General features: G+C 41.9%; 1 protein-coding gene across 1 annotated transcript in view; it reads right to left on the bottom strand.

Moving 5' to 3' along the window:
• The window catches only part of LOC149364021 (leucine-zipper-like transcriptional regulator 1), a 30,443-nt gene that overhangs the window by 8,842 nt on the left and 4,182 nt on the right, over positions 1–17,419 (bottom strand). The window contains exons 6-16 of the mRNA XM_089574014.1: positions 16,212–16,350; positions 13,404–13,543; positions 11,677–11,823; positions 10,106–10,160; positions 9,473–9,676; positions 8,377–8,478; positions 7,411–7,555; positions 5,322–5,386; positions 3,988–4,104; positions 3,418–3,577; positions 1,839–2,017 (exon numbers count right to left, since the gene is read on the bottom strand). Of these exons, the coding sequence (XP_089430140.1) occupies positions 1,839–2,017; positions 3,418–3,577; positions 3,988–4,104; positions 5,322–5,386; positions 7,411–7,555; positions 8,377–8,478; positions 9,473–9,676; positions 10,106–10,160; positions 11,677–11,823; positions 13,404–13,543; positions 16,212–16,350 (1,453 nt within the window). The remainder of the gene's footprint in view (positions 1–1,838; positions 2,018–3,417; positions 3,578–3,987; positions 4,105–5,321; positions 5,387–7,410; positions 7,556–8,376; positions 8,479–9,472; positions 9,677–10,105; positions 10,161–11,676; positions 11,824–13,403; positions 13,544–16,211; positions 16,351–17,419) is intronic.

The following is a 17,419-nucleotide window of genomic DNA, read 5'->3' as shown; positions in this document are numbered from 1 at the left end:
CTCTGAAACTCACAGAACAGAGAGAAAAGCCACATGCTAAACAGAACATAACAATAAACAAATGAAATAGGGAACACAAAGCAGAAGTGTAGCTACATCACCAGACAGACACAATAACCACGCATCAAACAATACCTAACAAATGTCTGAAAGTGACAGCTGAGTATCGGATCTTTCCTGAAGTAAATGACATTTAAAACTCCTGCACTCCCTTGCTGGTCAAAGTAGAATGTTATCAAGGTGGGCTTGAGAAATAACAGATGTGAAGGCCAAGGAAGCAACACTTCTCAAAGTATGTTATTCATATTATCCAAGTGGGCTTTGAAAAAGTGCACCCTCGTGAAAGACAAAATACAGTTGCTACTGCACTTCTTGATCCAAAAGGATGGCAAAAAGTCTCAAGTATGTTTAACCACTTGCCCACAATGCACAATAAAACATTCCGTAATGCACACACTTCTCCCTTCACCTTGCATCATTAAAAATTATTGTGATCCCTGCTTTTCACTCGTCCTTTTCATATTCAAGTGGTCTACCTCTGGCCAAAGCAGCAGTCTGAACACGTGCTGCATGCAGTGAGCTTTGCCAGGTTGCCTGAGAACTGAATTTGTAGGAAGAAGCAAGCATGCTCTTTTAATCCTCGGTTCAAAGAGCAGGCTACCTGCCCGATTACTTGCTTTCTGCATCATGGTGAAATGCTATGTCATTAGTGCCAAGTATTAATAAATTTGTGAGTGTAACTGCATTCTTACTGTTAATTTCTCTTAATCAACCAAACATTCACTGTACAAGAGACACTCAATTTTTTAAAAACGAGACACTATGCCAGCCAGCCATTTCAAACAGTAGACAATATTTTAACTGTAAGCAGCACGTTTGGCTGGCCATTAGAGAGAGAGAGATACAGAGGGGGAAAGGCAGGGAGGTTAACCAGAAAGGTTTCCGGTTGGCTACCCTGCACTGGGGAAGGGAATGAAAGGATTAAAAAGGAAAGAGAGAACGAACAAGAAACACAGTCACAATCTAGAAGTTTAAAAATATAAAATGAAGTTCTGGTTAACTCCTCTGCAAGGCCAGTCTATGATGAGCTGCTCCGTTCCAGCAAACATACTGTATTTACTAGCGTAATCTGCACACTTTCTTTCTTTAAATTAAGGCTTCAAAAATGGGGTGAGCAAATTACGCAGAGCTATTTTGTGACCCCGCCCTAAAAAACCTCTACAACAGTTGTAATGCGCAATATATATACCGCGTGTTACCACCTGTACGTTGCCCATCAACTTGCAACCTTCACCGGCTAGAAAATGTTGACTAAAAATGTTATGTAGTTCCCCGCAGGTCAGCATAATGGCATGTGCGCAGCTCAAAGCAAAAAAAATGCGCAATGAAACAATTGCAAAGCCAGCTCTCAGAAGCAAAAGGAGATAAACAGCGATAAACTGGCGCACTCACATGTGGCCCGGCTCACCAGCGGCAAACCAAACAGCAAACGATTCGGTAGTTTCAGATTTAAGTGCACACCAGCAGTTACCGGAAGTTTGCCCTCATAACTGTTTGTATGGTAAAGCGACAGCCAGTGCGAGTGAGCCCGGTAAACGGCACCCAATTCACCCCCTCGCCACTTGCCCCTTTCGTAGCCACACATGGTGACAGAGCCGCACCGACCTCTCTAAGCCTGCCTTGTGCACACCTGCATACTTGCTGGTGGCCTGGCTCAGCAGACAGCACAAAGTGTTCGAGTAAAGGTTTCTTTTTTAAATAACCTGGGTAATAATAACGGCGGAGTGAATTACATGAGTAAATACAGTATTTCTGGACAATTAAGCAGTGATACTTACATTCACTGTGTTGTGGTCGGGCATGAAAGACCTGAACATGGCTTCAAAGTAGCTGCACCGAGCCACAAGCACCGACTTGTGAGCAGGGATGGGGTGCCCATCAAGCAGCAGAGTGATGTCACAAAACTCTCGACCCGTCTCCTTCAGGAATATCTCCATGTCTTGCTCCAATGTTGTGCCTGCAGAGATGAGATGGCTCGTTAGAGGGTTTGCAAACAGTGGGGAAAAGAAAAAGGGATGATGCAATTTTAATTCCTCAAACAAGCTACTGCCCATACTCATAAGTTTTTTTTTTTTTTGTCATTATTCACTGAACATGTAACACAAATTAAAGCTTACCACAACACTGTTTCCTTTCAATGATGATTTATAAATGCCTGTTTTTCTACACTACTCTACGCATAAATAATGCACACACACACCACACACGACATTTCACTGAAATTGGCATGAGTTGTCATTGAGAAGTGAAATATAAGTAGGGTAATCAAAACAGAACATAAAAAGAGAGTTTGGTTGCTGAAGGTCAAACAATAGCATAATTTGTTTTAAATCATAGCATCACTTTACAAAACCAGACAGGTCCAAGTCTTGGTGTTTCAAAAGTTGCTGAAACAGCAGTCACAAGTGTCCATAGTAAAAAAGAAACAGAGGTAAGAATGTGCAACAAATGAATGACCCACGCCAGCCTTTTTGTTTCCAAACACTCGGTTTTCCTCACCATATCAAAATGACCTGCAATTATAACTACCATCCTCTTTTTTGACCTAGCTTTGAATCTCCTGGACACAAACATGCCAAGACAGAACACAATTTGTAAAAAAGAAAAAAAGAGGGGGGGGGGGAAAGGGAATTTGAACACAATGTTCTGCTATATTTACTTTTATTTATTTGTTCTGGCAAAAGCTGCCTGTTTACTTGGCAGATCTATTCTCCCAAAAGCAAACACACACTTGCCCACACTTGGAAGCTGTTAAGATCAGGATGATCACGGCTCTCTGCCCTACTTGCTATCACAGACCTCCCTATATAACCCACTGCATCATCGTGAGCAGTCTCAAATATTAAAGAACTGCATGCACGCAATCATCACTGTTCAAGAACAAAGCAAGCACGCGGTGCGAATATCTACTAGACAACACATCCCATGCAACGAAACAGAAAACAAGGTTTTGTGCAGATGTGGCCAAAATATTACGGAGTGTGCTTCGGCGCTTGAAATTTTTTCATGTGTTCTGTAGAGAAGATATGATGGTTTTTTGGGTTCACAAGCGAGCGTACCAGTGGTATGTGCTAAAATATGTTCAAAGTACTTCCTAATTTTCTTTAGGTAGGGCATGCCAAGAGTTTGATTACTGAATCATACTCCGTAATATCTTGGCCGGGACAAACTAACAACACTGAAGTAAACACAAGTAAGCTTTATAGCCTAGAAGTTGCATTCACGTTTACTTATCATATCATTCAGTCTTAGCTGCAACCTAACATTTTCCCTTTCCCACACATTTCCCCATGACACACTCTAAAATCCCTAATGGCACCTTAACAGGTTTATTTACTGATAACAAGGACCCCTTGCCTGCATAGTCAAACAGTGGCTCAAGCAGTGAGCGTACAGAGGGCATCTGCCGTCGCCGTATGATCTCCACCATGAGTGGCTGGGCGATAGTCTCAAACTCCTTGCTCATGACAATCTGGTTGTAGGTGCTCTCCTTCACAATGAACTTCAGGCAGAACTCCTGCATGCAGGGGTGGCACACAGGTTACAAAAAAGTCCTAAGGCACCAGGAATGCTGATACTCGCGTTAAAAGTTTTGTACTAGCACAACCCCCGATGAGAAGAACTGGAACATAGTGCAGCTGGACCCCTCCTATGGTCAATCCGACTGAAGGAACAAAATTAGGGAAGTCTTTTTGTTACAGCTTGATTTAAAGCACATGCTTTGCTAAAATCATGACCTCCGAAACAAAGACGGTCGCACTAAAAATTAAAAAAAAAAAAGCGATTTCAAGACCAGAAAAATGCAGCTGTAAGCAACAGCACAGAAACACTAGCTATACTCAGAAAATTACGTAAAGTTAGGTGAAAACAAAGCAATATCACCACCATTGTTTAAAGAGATTAATGCTTGCTACACCATCAACCAACCTTGATGAAATCCAGACGGAGGTCAGATGCATTTTGCAGAGCAACGAGGACATTACGATGGTTGATGGCTGCTTCAAGATACTGCACGCACAGATGTTCCAGGCGCCTCATGTGGAACTGCCAATGCAAAAGACAGGGCTCGTGAGAATATAGGTTGGTCCTCCCACTATTGCACAAAATACACATGTAAAACCTCCTCACTGACATGACGTTTAGTAAATGGGCAGATAACGACAATGTTAGAAAATGGAGTGATGAGGGGACACGCACTAAAGAAACTTGTCGGCACAAAATACAAGTGACATGTTCCAGCTTCCACATAACCTTGCTTTCACAACTGGCATGGCTTCAAGAGATAGCGGATGCCAAAGCAAGTTAGCTGCCGGAGAATGTGGTATTTGTGTTCTGTCAACATGGCCTAAGGAGGCTCCAAATGCCAGTAGCAGTTCTAAGCCTTGTTTAAACTGTTTGCAGCCCCCTTTACCGAAAGGTTCTGCAACATAGTTTTATTACGATTATGACTGAGACTATATTATGAGAACAAAAGTAACTGCGCAAAAGGACTACTATCACTACTATCCCTAGTCCCTCACCGCACTCTTCTAAACTTTTATGACTGAGACCCCTAGTTTCCCGTGATTCCATAATTACATGAGAAATAGCGGATTTTAGCATTTTTAGTGAAACTGTGCGTTGGCATCCACAATCTTTATTTTATATATTGTTTGTCAATGTCAGAGGAACACTAGAATGACGGGGACACAGAATCTGGTAAGGAAAAAGTTCTGCTGACGCCATGACAAGCTTGATCCCCAATTAGCTCAAGCAAGCTATTACGTCAAGCACTGCTGTTTTGGAAGCAACGTGCCCCCCTGTATCTATGAGATGAGTCATGGTACTAACATCTGTTGAAAGCAATACAACCACACTTGTACAAATATAAGGTGGGTTTTTTTTTTTCTTCAATCATCTGCTTCCGAAAGCAGATGATATATTTGGAACTACGAATATAGCGTTAATTTTTTCCCGCTCTCCTTGAAATACCAACAGTGAGTTCACCCACTAGACGCATGAACTGCAAGGGAAAGCCAACTCTCAAATACTTTGGGCTTCTTCTGTGCGAAAAGCCGCAAGCATTAACAAGTGCAGCAGGCGTGCCATGGAATACTGCAGAGTCTTTGTTCTCAGTTTGTGTAATTTTAAGATTTTCCGCCGTAAAAAATTAGGGGCCTTAATCATTACATATACAGCTGACAAATGTAATTATTTATGGTACCAAAAACCAATGTCAAAGCAGAGATACGGCTTCAGAGTTCTGAGGAATTCGAGCTAACCTGAACAGCCAGCCTGTAAACATCCATCATGAGAAGAACAATGCGGTCACTCATCGGGTCTCTACCTGAATCGAGAAGGAATAAGAAAAATACAAGGCACAGGACTCTTAGAGGTGCTGAGACAAAGTTTTCAGGTTCTCAAGGGCGTTCACAACTTTTCAGGAGTGCTCAAAAAACAAACTGAAAAAATGTGCAGCGTGCAATTAAGGAGGGACACTGGTCTTGAAAAAAAAAAGTTTTATTAATGAAGTCACAGTTACGAAATCTTCAGGGAATATGTATTTTTGTGTGCTGATTCTAAACATGTCATTTCATTTCATGTAAAACAATTCCTTGAGCACTTATGCACTTTTTATGCTAGTATTTTGCGGAGAGTTTTGAAGAAAATTTGCTGCGGGAAACTCGCTGAAATGTATGCCATTGGGTTCTCTTGATAATGAGGAATACAATAAGGGTAAAATTGTCTTCCTGCCTATCACAGAACTTAAGTTATAGAGTTTTGAACTTGTCGCTTCATAAATGAGAAGGAAAGTGTGTATGCCTGTTTCTGAAGTGGCAGCTTCAGTACCCTATTACTCAAGTTCTATGAGAGCCAGGATGATAATTTTACCCGTATTTTATTCCTTGGTGTCAAGAGAACCAAATGGCATACATTTCAGCGAGTTTCCCGCATCAAATTTTCTTCAAAACTCTTCGCAAAATACTTGCATAAAAAGTGCATAAGTGCTCAAGGAATTGTTTTACATGAAATTAAATGACATATCTAGAATCAGCGCACAAAAATACATGTGCCCTGAAAATTTCATAACTATGACTAAATTAATAAAATTTTCTTTTCAAGACCAGCGTCCCCCCTTAAACCTTTATCTTCTGGCCTCATACAATGTCAGTGCACATCAAAGAACCTCAGGTGGTCGAAATTTCCGGAGCCCTTCACTACGGCGTCCCTCACAGCCTGAGTCATTTTGGGACGTTAAACCCCAATAAACCAAAAAACTTTAAGGTCATCATCATCATCAGCCTGACTACACCCACTGCAGGGCAAAGGAGGACTGAATCGGCATTTTGATAAAACAAAATTTGAGAAACTAAACTTTATCAAAAACACTGCATTTTAAAAGTGGCCTCATACTTTAAGGGGAAGGTGCATTAAAAGTGACTACATATACCTTTTTAGAACACATCCTTTTGTTAATTCTGTTAAACTGAATATGAAGGCAGCAATGCTAAGCTAAATTGAAACTGCATTTTATCGATGCACAACATGCACACCTATTTTTTTGTCTTGCCAAAAAATAGGTCATAAAAGATAGGTATTGTCTAGTCAAGATACACATCTATCTTTTGTCTCAAAGCAACATGAGATGTTTTTTAACAGTTAATTTTCGCTGATTGCCCATGATGCTACAAAATTTCTGATGATACAATTTTTTTTCACAACCTTGCGAGATTCGTATCATTGAGATTCTACTGTATTTCATTCAGCTTAGTCATGCTGGATTAGTTAACTAAAGGGGTCACTGACTCAGTCAAACACAACCAAAACAACCAACATGACAAAAATGATTTAGAGGCCTATTACTACATCACAAGAGTATTTCATTCAAGCACTCTAAGAAGGGCTTTTTAAAGCTCCATAGCAAAGCCAAATGGTCTAATATTGCCTCAAAATGCTTGCAGAATAACATACACCTGCTATTGTAATTTACTTTAACTTTGGGCATCAGACTTTCACACCAATGTCACACAGCCAGCCTACTCAGTCCACTCCATCACACCAGGTTAAATTTAAGTGCTTGGACAAGAAACACCCACTTCAGTCAAGCAGAGTTGAGTTATTTTTCAGTCTCAGTTATGAGAACTCTACTAGATACATTTAAAGAAAGACCGCCAACACTGTTGAAAACATGTAAACAAAAAAAGCTCTCTCAATGCATAATTACAACCAAATGTAAACTGCACAGGAACACGCATATGTGTCAAAGAGAAAGCACAAAAAGTATAAAGCAATCAAAGATTTTTTCCTGTACAACATAACCAAACAGAGGAAAGTACTCCATCAAATATTTTTCACAAGAAGCAGACTCACTCTTTTTTGTGGGGTCAATTCGATCTGTGTAGATGTACGTGAGCACAAGTTCAAATGCCTCCGGCACAGCATCTGGCAACCGCACCTGAAGCATGGCTGATGCCTGCGCTGTGCCGCTGGCCCCCCATTCCAAACTGGCTTCAGCCTGTGGACAGAACACAAGGGATCCCTGCATGCACAGACATTTCGATTGGTCCGGCAAGTTCGTATTTCACACAAAGGGAACTCGGTAAGTTTTGCCACCTGGATGGCAAGTTGTTTTTCAAGTAATGCAGTTGAAAGACGCTACGTTCAAGTGAAATTTGGAATCTTCCCTATCCCAGGATCCCACACAGCCCCTAGTTCAATTTAGTCCCTACTGGTGGTAAAACACTCTAGTGAACGAAGCACTAGCCACTGCGAGCCATTTTAGCGGAATGATCTTCTTGTGAAACAGCCAGAAGTTTATGACGCAATGCCCAGGCTGTGAGGTGGGTGAGGAAGAATAGCCACCCTAATTTTTCTGTCTGCCAAAAAGCACTGACTAATGCAAAAGTGGTTTTGATTTGATTTGATTTATTGGGGTTTAATGTCCCAAAGCCACTCAGGCTATGAGGGCTCTGGAAGTGAAGGGCTCTGGAAATTTTGACCACCTGGGGTTCTTTAACGTGCACTGACATCGCACAGTACAAGGGCCTCTAGAATTTCGCCTCCATCGAAATTCGACTGCCGCAGCCAGCATCGAACCCATGTCTTTCGGGTCAGCAGAACGCAAAAGTTGCATTGGCGCAATGCTACTGATGAAAAAATTGAGAATTGAAGTGTTCATGGAAAACAAGGCATTTCAAACTTTCATTTGAATGCAAAACCTTTCAACTCCATCTGTTAATAAAAAAAAAAATTACGGCCCAGGAAGCAAAACTCACAAAAGGCTCCCTGTGTGTTGACAATTATGCTGGCTGACTGCTGGAGAGATATGCAGCCTACCTGGGCTGTTGCTTGAGCTTCTCGGGCTTTACGGATCTTGTCGCGAAGCCAGGTTGACCGGGCAGCCACGAAAGCAACATGGGCCACAATGGAGACTTCCTCCTGCACAAAACGGGCTTTATTATTAAACAAAAAAAAAAAGATACAAGTGGTGTTTGATGAAGATCAAACGACAATCTAGATAGCAATTCACTGTGGCATTGCATTAGATTTGAATAAAAATTTAATGCTTATTTTTTTATCACAGGTCATTAAACAAAAAAGGAAATGAAAAAAACCTAAAAATTTCTGGCTTCTTAATTTTTTTTTTTCCCCCAGTTTTTGTTTTAACACAGACGTAAAATGCATGTCAAAGCCTAGTCTAAACTAAACGAAAAGTTGAAACAGTTTTGAAAACAATACACTCAGGTAATGTACATGCTTCAGGACTACCTGTACAGGTAACTGCCATGCTAATGCTTAAAGAACAAACAACTATGTTATCTCGAGGGATATCATAACAAATGTTAGAACACCCCCCCCCCCCTTCCACGCCCTCCCGTTAAGGCAGAATTCACTTAATTTGCCACTGACAACACAAGCACTAAAATGTAGTGCAGGTACTATTCACGTACACAATGGCAAACAGCAAAGAAAAGGACACAGGCAAGCTTTTTCCCCTGTTGCTGTTGTTAAGTCACGGTACAGCATGAATTCATACAAATTAGCCAAGCTACCGATTTTTTTTGGCACTAATTATACAGCTTACTAGCTGGAGTCAACAAAACACGACATTCTACTAGTATCCTAGGTACACTACAATAATAATTTATTTTATGCTAACAGTTCCCAAGGCCTCGTTATTTGCTCCGGTCACATATGGCACTTAGTTCTGTATTCAATGGTGCTATTATGCCTGCATTTAAGTATGGTTTGCTCAGCTCACAGGCTGTTTTTTGTTATGTGCCCACTGCTTTTTGTGAATTTCACCCATCTACTGTACCACCTTCAAACGGTCCGGCTCATCAATGTAATTACAACAAAAGTTATGCAAATACAAAAAAGCTCCCATGCCACTTCATGCTGCCTATACAGACACCAATCTGATCCCACTCACCAGACCCACAAGAAACTGGACGTCACAGAACTGCTGTGTCTCAAGCAGGCGCCCGAAGTCATCATGCAGCGTGCACTTTGGGTAACAGGAGAACTGGAACCGGAACATCTCACGGCTGCGCACATTGTTGTCCACTGTGCCACCAAAAATATACTGAGCCTCCCCAACCACTGCTGCTGCATGGAACAGCCGACCGGAGGGAACCTGTCAGCAAGAGACACCCGTGTCACCATGCGGTACACGGTTCACTTCACACTCAATGGGCCAGGGTAAGAGAAAACGCCATTTTTCTGTTTACCTCAATCTTGATGTCTAAGATGATAAAAGTGACATGCCTGTTAGGCATTTGTGGTATAAAAAGGACACTTTAATTAGGCATATCCGGTCTGCCAAAACCTTCAAAGTAGAGAAAGTGTCAAGAAATAAAGTCTCCTTTAAGTTTACTTCGTGGTACTGAGCATTTCATCACAGCTAGGTACTAGAAGGCAAATTTTTTTTTTAGGTTACTCTGCCCTAAGAAGTTTGTGAAAGAAAAAATAATTTTACATTTTTTTTCAAGCAAAGCCTCTTCTCATTACTAATTGAGGCATCGGCAAATGAGAATGAAATCAAAGACTCTCACTGAAAGCTTACCTCGCTATCTGGGGATGGCTGGATGATAGACCATGTCTGGGAATCTAGGTCAAAGCTGAAACATGAGTAAGAGTTGTGAATTCCACGAACAAACAAGATAACTCTGCAGTCACTGCATATTTAGCAAGCAAGAGTTCACCTTTTATACGCCAGAATTATAACGGAAGGTTGTTAGACAGGAAATGCTCCTTTCTACATGTACCCATTCATGTCCAAGTCTACTGAAAACATCTGAACATTTGTGTACTTTTGTTATGCCCGGAATTATGCTGTATGCCAATTTTGCGCCATGGGCCAGAAGCTTCCACCTCATCTTCAACCTTCAGTTCCTGCTCCACTTTCTATGCAGAATGAAATGAAAATCAACAAAGAGAAGAAAATGGCATGAAATGACAGAATGATGGAAGCAAAACTGCTACATACATACTTGCAACACATCGTGTCCTGAGCTTATATCAGATGGTGTCAGATAAGTATATATACTAGTGCAACCGAATTATAGACTTGGTTTGCAAGCTTCTGAAACACAATCCACTAATACTGCCATTACTGCCATTACTGTGTCGTTAAGACTTTTCCTCTCGGCAGTGCTAGCAAGCTAGAAGATACAAGGGCTGGAAGACAGCAACTCACAAAGTGCTCATAATCGCTGGTCAACGAAAGGTCATTGGTGCCCCTTTATTAGCATAAAATGCTTGTAGATCAAAAACTCCTCGTTTCAGCCAAGCTTTCACAGAGACTCGAAGTTTTCAAACACATTCTAAATGGCCTTAAAAGTTTTCACAAAGCTTCATAGTTTCCTCAGAAACTTGCCTGAACCTGGTCTACCTTAAGTCCCAAAGTAAAGTCCCCACGACAAAGCCTGAAGGTTCTCATAGCGTGCCACTCAACATGATTCATCACTGGTTACTAAATATAATGAACCAAAAAACATGCAGAGCTGACCAAATTAAAATGTCAACGCTGATCTCAGTATTCAAGAGCCAGTGTGGCCTACCTAAGCCATTAAATACTCCGCAAAAGTGCTGCTTCTGGTTTATAAGATGTAGTCAAGAGAAGAAGATAATCCTCAGACAGGGTTGCGATGATGTATCAATCGCAGCAAACATTTACTGCCGTATAGTGAGACTAACTTTTCCCGTTAACTTAGAAGAGAATGAGTCAATAACGGCACTTGATATCCAGTGGTACAACAAAAATCATTCTAGTGCAATGAAGCTGTGAAATACAGAGAGAAGTTCAAAGAATCACCAAAATAGACTAACAAGAGCACTTCAATGACCCTTCATGGGGCACGTGTTATTAGCTGCGCCCATTTCAGGAAAATGGTTACGGCGCTCGGCTGCTGACCCGAAAGACGCTGGTTCGATCCCGGCCGCTGCGGCTGAATTTCGATGAAGGCGAAATTCTAGAGGCCCGTGTGCTGTGCGATGTCAGTGCAGGTTAAAGAACCCCAGGTGGTCGAAATTTTCGGAGCCCTTCACTACGGCGTCTCTCATAGCCTCAGTCGCTTTGGGACGTTAAACCCTCAATAAACCAAACCAAACCATTTCAGGAAAGGCAGAACTCACCAGTGCAGGTCATTGGGCAGTGTGCTGTCAGCGGTGCCTCCAAAGACGTACAGGTGTCGATCGAATGCAACCATGGTGTGGCCGTACCGCCGTGTGGGTGGTGCCGGCGCACCCCGCAAGATGTGCTCCGTGGAAATCCTGCTCCAGCTAGAAGGAAGCACGTTCCACGACACTTTTATTCTAGAACAATAAAATTTCTTACAGCACGCATTTAAGTGAAGTGCGGCACAGCAGCCAGGGTGAACAACTATGCAAATAGATATAAGCCCATCTGGTGAACAATGCAAAATAAGGCGCATAGAAGAATGTCAGCACTATCCTCTTGTTTCCTGCCTCCCTCTATTTTGCACTGTTTATGACCAAACAGCATGTGTTAAAACAGAACTGTAGAAGCAATTGGGGCACCATGAGGCCAATTAATACACACCATATAACCTTCTAAATAATGATTAATATCATTTATAATTATAACATTGTCATTATTAAATTATGGTACATAATGACAAATAATCATAATTATAACAGGGTAAAAAAAAATGACAAAGCTGCCAGTACAACCTCATCACAAGGAAACAGACATCATTACAGTGCCTTTCTACAGATGGTTCCACACATATCAACTGGTGATGCCAGTTTGATGATAAAGGTGATGACAGCACTGTATGCACATTACAATGCAAGCCCCCATGACATTTGCAAAAGCCACATGGCAGAGGCATGACAAGGGTTGGTCTGTTTGGCCATGCTCATCAAAGAAAGAGTACGCATAATTTGAACCGTTGCGTTGACAGGCCAGGGATTCATTCTTCCGTCAAACAAACTTAAATATGTCTCGTGCGGAAAAAGCCCATTTGTGGTGATTTTCCTCAAGGTGGGGTCAAAGAACCAGATCCCAAGCATTTCACCCTGAATAAGCCAAGCACCAGGCCAGGGGAAAGCTTGTACCCATTGTATCACCGGTGGGTACCCGGCGGCACAGGGGATCAAACCCCGCACCTCCCGCATGCAAGGCGGATGATCAACCACTCGGCCACCACTGCAGTCTATTGGCTTGAGTCAATCTACATGGACAAATAGGCCGCACTTCCTGATAGCAAGTGCATAGTGTAGCATGTACTGTTTCTTTTTGTCTGCCAATAACCGGAGCCCTCGGTTACACAACTGTGGTGTTAGCTCCGCCTTCTTTTAACAGGCTGCTAAAGCGCTTATGCTGACCTGAAACACATTAGTTCATACAGGCTTCATGAGACAAATTAAGGGGAGACGACACGAGATGTTCATGGGGCGAAAGTAGCAGTTTGAATAAACCAGAACTTCAAATTAAGCAGGTTCAAATTATCCGGATTCTACTGTGAAACCAAGACATACAGATATAATATGCACTAAGAGAAGTCTAGCGATATGAACAGAAAAGCTTCTGTGGCTTATGAACAGAACATTTTAAGCAGTGCTTACTAGTGAAGTATGATTCTAAACTGAAGTCGTAAGCACAGTGCACAACACTAAGATTCTTCTCTGAGTTTGGCAAACTGATCAGGTATAAATCCTATGCCAGTCAGTTGGTGGGCTATGACGGACAGGAATAAAACAGTGCAAACCATGTGCTGTCTCCATGCTCCTAATGTGCAGTCTGTCGTCTTGCACTGTTCTACTACCTGGTTTTGCAATGCGTAGCACCCTTTTAGTTTGGAACTGAGAGAAGGGTGAATCGACACTTCTTCACTCACTATTTGTCCTTGAAATGAAACTGGAAAAGGCTGTTAGTGATCTTTGCGCCGCTCTGGCCAGAGAAGACAAACATGCTGTCACGAGCCACGGCCACCGGGAAGTTGCAGCACGTTGGTGGACAGTCACCTCGCTGAGGTACCTGCAATGCATCCAAGCAGAATGAAAGCCACAGCTGAAGGTGGCCGCAGACACTCCCTGCATTGCAATTCCTTTAGCTTAATTGTGTCTAGCACTGAACCAAACCAAAGCAGCCAACCTAGACGGCAGTCAAAACTCGTTAGTTCCAAATTCTCTGTTTTACGCACACATCTATGGACTACGCAATCTCCAGACAAAGTAAGTGATGACAGAGCTGTTCTGCTTCTAATAGTAAATTTGGTCAGACAGATGCATATTAGTTTAAAAAAATGGATTGTATATAAAGCCACATTTCGAAAACTTATAACTTGACATCAAATTTGATAACGATGATCATAAATTTTAATGGTGCAAGGGCCATTTTGCCAAACAACGGCACGGCACAAGGCATTTGTGTCTACTCAAATTGGGGTCAAAGACCCGTTTTTCAAGCATTTCACCCCAGAAAATACGTGAACCAGGCCAGGGGAAAGCTTCTACCAAATGGAATCTGGTGAGTACCTGGTGACACTCGGAATCAAACTCGCGCCTCCACCATGCAAGGCTGATGAATGCCAAATTTACTGCATATGGAAAATTTTATGCACAATCCTAAGTCCCGCAGTATTTCAACATCACCCAGCTTAAAAAGTAATTTATGTAGCACTGCTGGCACGAACAGGCTTTTGAGTATAGTATGAAAATTGCTTACATAATCTAAGCAAAGCTGTCAATGTTGCTTCAATTAAATAAGTTCAGTTTAAGCAGGGTTTTCTGATAACTTCTGTCAACATCAATTTTTACACACGATGACGTCACATGCGGCAGGCACTGAGTAGCTGAAGTGTAGGATGAATAGTACAGCGACCTTATTTGGGACAAACAGCATACATTCCCAAAAACCAGGCACACAAGAAATTTCCACTGCACACTGTTGGAATCAGTTAATGCAACAACTACTCCAATGAAAGTGCAATGATTTGGGGTTGATGTTCTCTCAGAAAATATTCAGAAGTGTCAGGAGCAACTATAATGAAAAACTACACATAACGTAATTACTTTCAGTGCAGGTGGCACTTCATACAATTTTCGGTTGATACACTTTAACAGGTGAATCAGTCACAGATACAATAGAAAGCACACATTGTATACACCACTTAATGAATGAATGCAAAAGACAAGACAAAAGTACGCCCAGTATACATTGATATAGCTTACTAAGGTTAGCAACATGTGATCCACCCATAATATTATCACACAGTATCCCTCAAATGTATTATTGCTTGTCAGATTCAAAACAGAGGTGTATTTTATTTACGTATCTTGAAGTACCTCAGTACAGTACGGCTTCATCTGGAACAGCGAACCCAATGCAAGATTAAAGAGAGTCTGACACAAAAAGGCACAGGTTTCAACTAATTCACTAACAACTAAGAAATAATCTCTTTTTCATCATAGGTCCCATTCTGGATACAACTCATGCTTTTTAAAATGTCAAGACTGCAAGCAGTAACCCGCACTCATCATCTGTCATGTGACAAAGATGTAACATCGCACATTGGCCGAGCCACATGTTTTAAAGGGACACTGAGGAGAAATTGAAGTTGGCTTGTATCGACAGAATACCAGCTCCTGATTACAAAAACGCCACTCATACTGACAAGAAAGCTCTTGTAACGTAGAAAAGAGCAAGAACCAAAATACAGGTATCGCCGCCACAGGCCAAACTCGCAAGTACAAGCTTCATGACGTCATAGGACAAAACAGTGTTGCTAGAATCAATAGTTCTAGCAACACTAGGACACGAGAAGCCACGAATCACTGAGGCGCAGCAAATGCATGCGCAAATCTCCTTGACGTCGCCAGATGGCGCCACGTACCCGACAGCTACGCGCGCTCCCGCAGCGCCGGGACCAATCAGCGCTTGCTCACAGCGGTATGGGGGCTCCCGGTATTCCACTAACGGTAACAAGGTACACGGTATGCTAAAGGTGTCTATTTGCGAGAACTTAGTTGACGACTTCGAGAACGGGATCCATTGTAACGCTGGCAAAACGCCGGTGCAAACGTAAACGAAGCGACGGCCGCAATAGCCGATAGCCTTCAACGTGCGGCCGGCGGTAGCTTTCTTTACGGCTGCTGCTGGGCCGCACTGCTGGTGGCCGGAAATCACGGAGTCTGCGTTACGTCATGTGCACATCATGTTTCACGTCGCTTAGTCCTGTGTCGTCATAGGAGAATCCCAAGTTTGAATCAGAGCGGCGGGAAAAACTTTTTCAACTTCGAATCCAAATTTCTTAGAAATAAATGCATCTTTCGCTGCCAACAAAGTGGCAACAAAGCCATGAAATGCCGAACTATCGGATTTTGCTATAAAAAAAATATTAATAGAGCTCTCCTCAGTGTCCCTTTAACATACTTTTCCCGCAATATGGTCTATGAAATAAAATGGTGAACATTTGTGATTCGCCGCAAACACGGGGAAGTCAAAAAGCAGAAATCACACAAGCGATAATGCTTAATTAATTGCAGCTCAAGGAAAAAAAAAATGTTTACCAAGGAAATGCAAATAAAGCATTACAAACTTAGCCAAGCATATTTTTCTCAGCTTGTATTAGAAGGTGCCACTCAACTCAATTAACAACACTGCTCACAAAACTGTTAACTTTTGCACGAATTTTCGAACTCACTTCTTCCCAGGTCTTGGAGTCGCCTAGCAAGGAGACACACCACATGTCATTGAGCCGTGCATTGCCATCATAACCGGCAAAGATCCAGAGGCGACCATCATACACTGCTGCCCCATGAGCTGACCGAGGCACTGGCATGCTTTTGTAGAAAATAAAAAAAAGAGAGAGAGAGAGATGGCATGTTTACTCATTAACATAAACGAGCTTAGTTGAAAGCCCTGCCTCAAAAACTGTCATGGCTGTGTCAACATATAAGTGCTCTCATTCAACCTCTTCTGCAATCAGCTTGAGTAAGACTAGTTACAATTTAAAAAAGGAATGAATGTTTCACCATTTAATCAAGCTACAATTCTTTTCATGCTTATTTGCAAATTTATACCTTCCCCTTTGATCAACTGATACAGAAATCAAGGAACAATCCCTATCATGGAGTTTAAGGAGGCAAAAATTGGTGCCCCATATTACATTATACATTAAGACACAGCACAGAGCACGCAGGGTGCTAGTAATTTAGTGAATGAACCTTTATTCCTCCAAAGCACCTTGTCATTGCAATGTGTACTTCTGTTCATTTGTACGGTCTCCCTACAGTGATATGCGCTATAATGCCCCGCTGAAATGGTCTTCATGCATGGACCGTTCTAAGAGTCAAGGTACAACTTTAAACTTAGCATCAGTTGGCGACCGTTCAAGACAGCTCCAGTGATGCTAGAACCATTACGCTTCCAACACTGCCCCATTGATGAAGCTAAAAATGGCATCAGCTAACCAGAAATCAAGTTTTCATACTTCCTTTCAAAGACAACAATACGTGGAGCATGGCAGCTAGAATAATGAAAGGCAAAGTTCCAGTGAGTCACACATCTTACTTTACAGGCTAAATTTGACAAAATCCATTGCACAACCTATCACGTGCTACACAGATGGTAAAAGGTATGTGCTTGAAGCTGAACAGTGAGCAAAGTCACCATTACAGCGTTTTATGAGCACTTCATTCATCAGTGACACTGCAATACTCCCCTTATGAAATACTAAACCAGACCTGACAATAAAAGGACCCATTAAAAATTTAGCTATGTATGAATGTCTCTCTAGTCAATATCTCCTCTCCTAAGCTCCACTGCTAACATCATGATTTCATCACATCAGAGTTGAGTGTGATAGAGCCAACATGCATAGATGTGCAAGCATCTTTTCTGTTCTTCTAA

The sequence above is a fragment of the Amblyomma mixtum genome, chromosome 2, assembly GCF_055824585.1.
Source record: "Amblyomma mixtum isolate Tamu chromosome 2, ASM5582458v1, whole genome shotgun sequence".
NCBI lineage: Eukaryota > Metazoa > Arthropoda > Arachnida > Ixodida > Ixodidae > Amblyomma > Amblyomma mixtum.
This window is presented reverse-complemented; position numbering and strand designations above follow the sequence as displayed.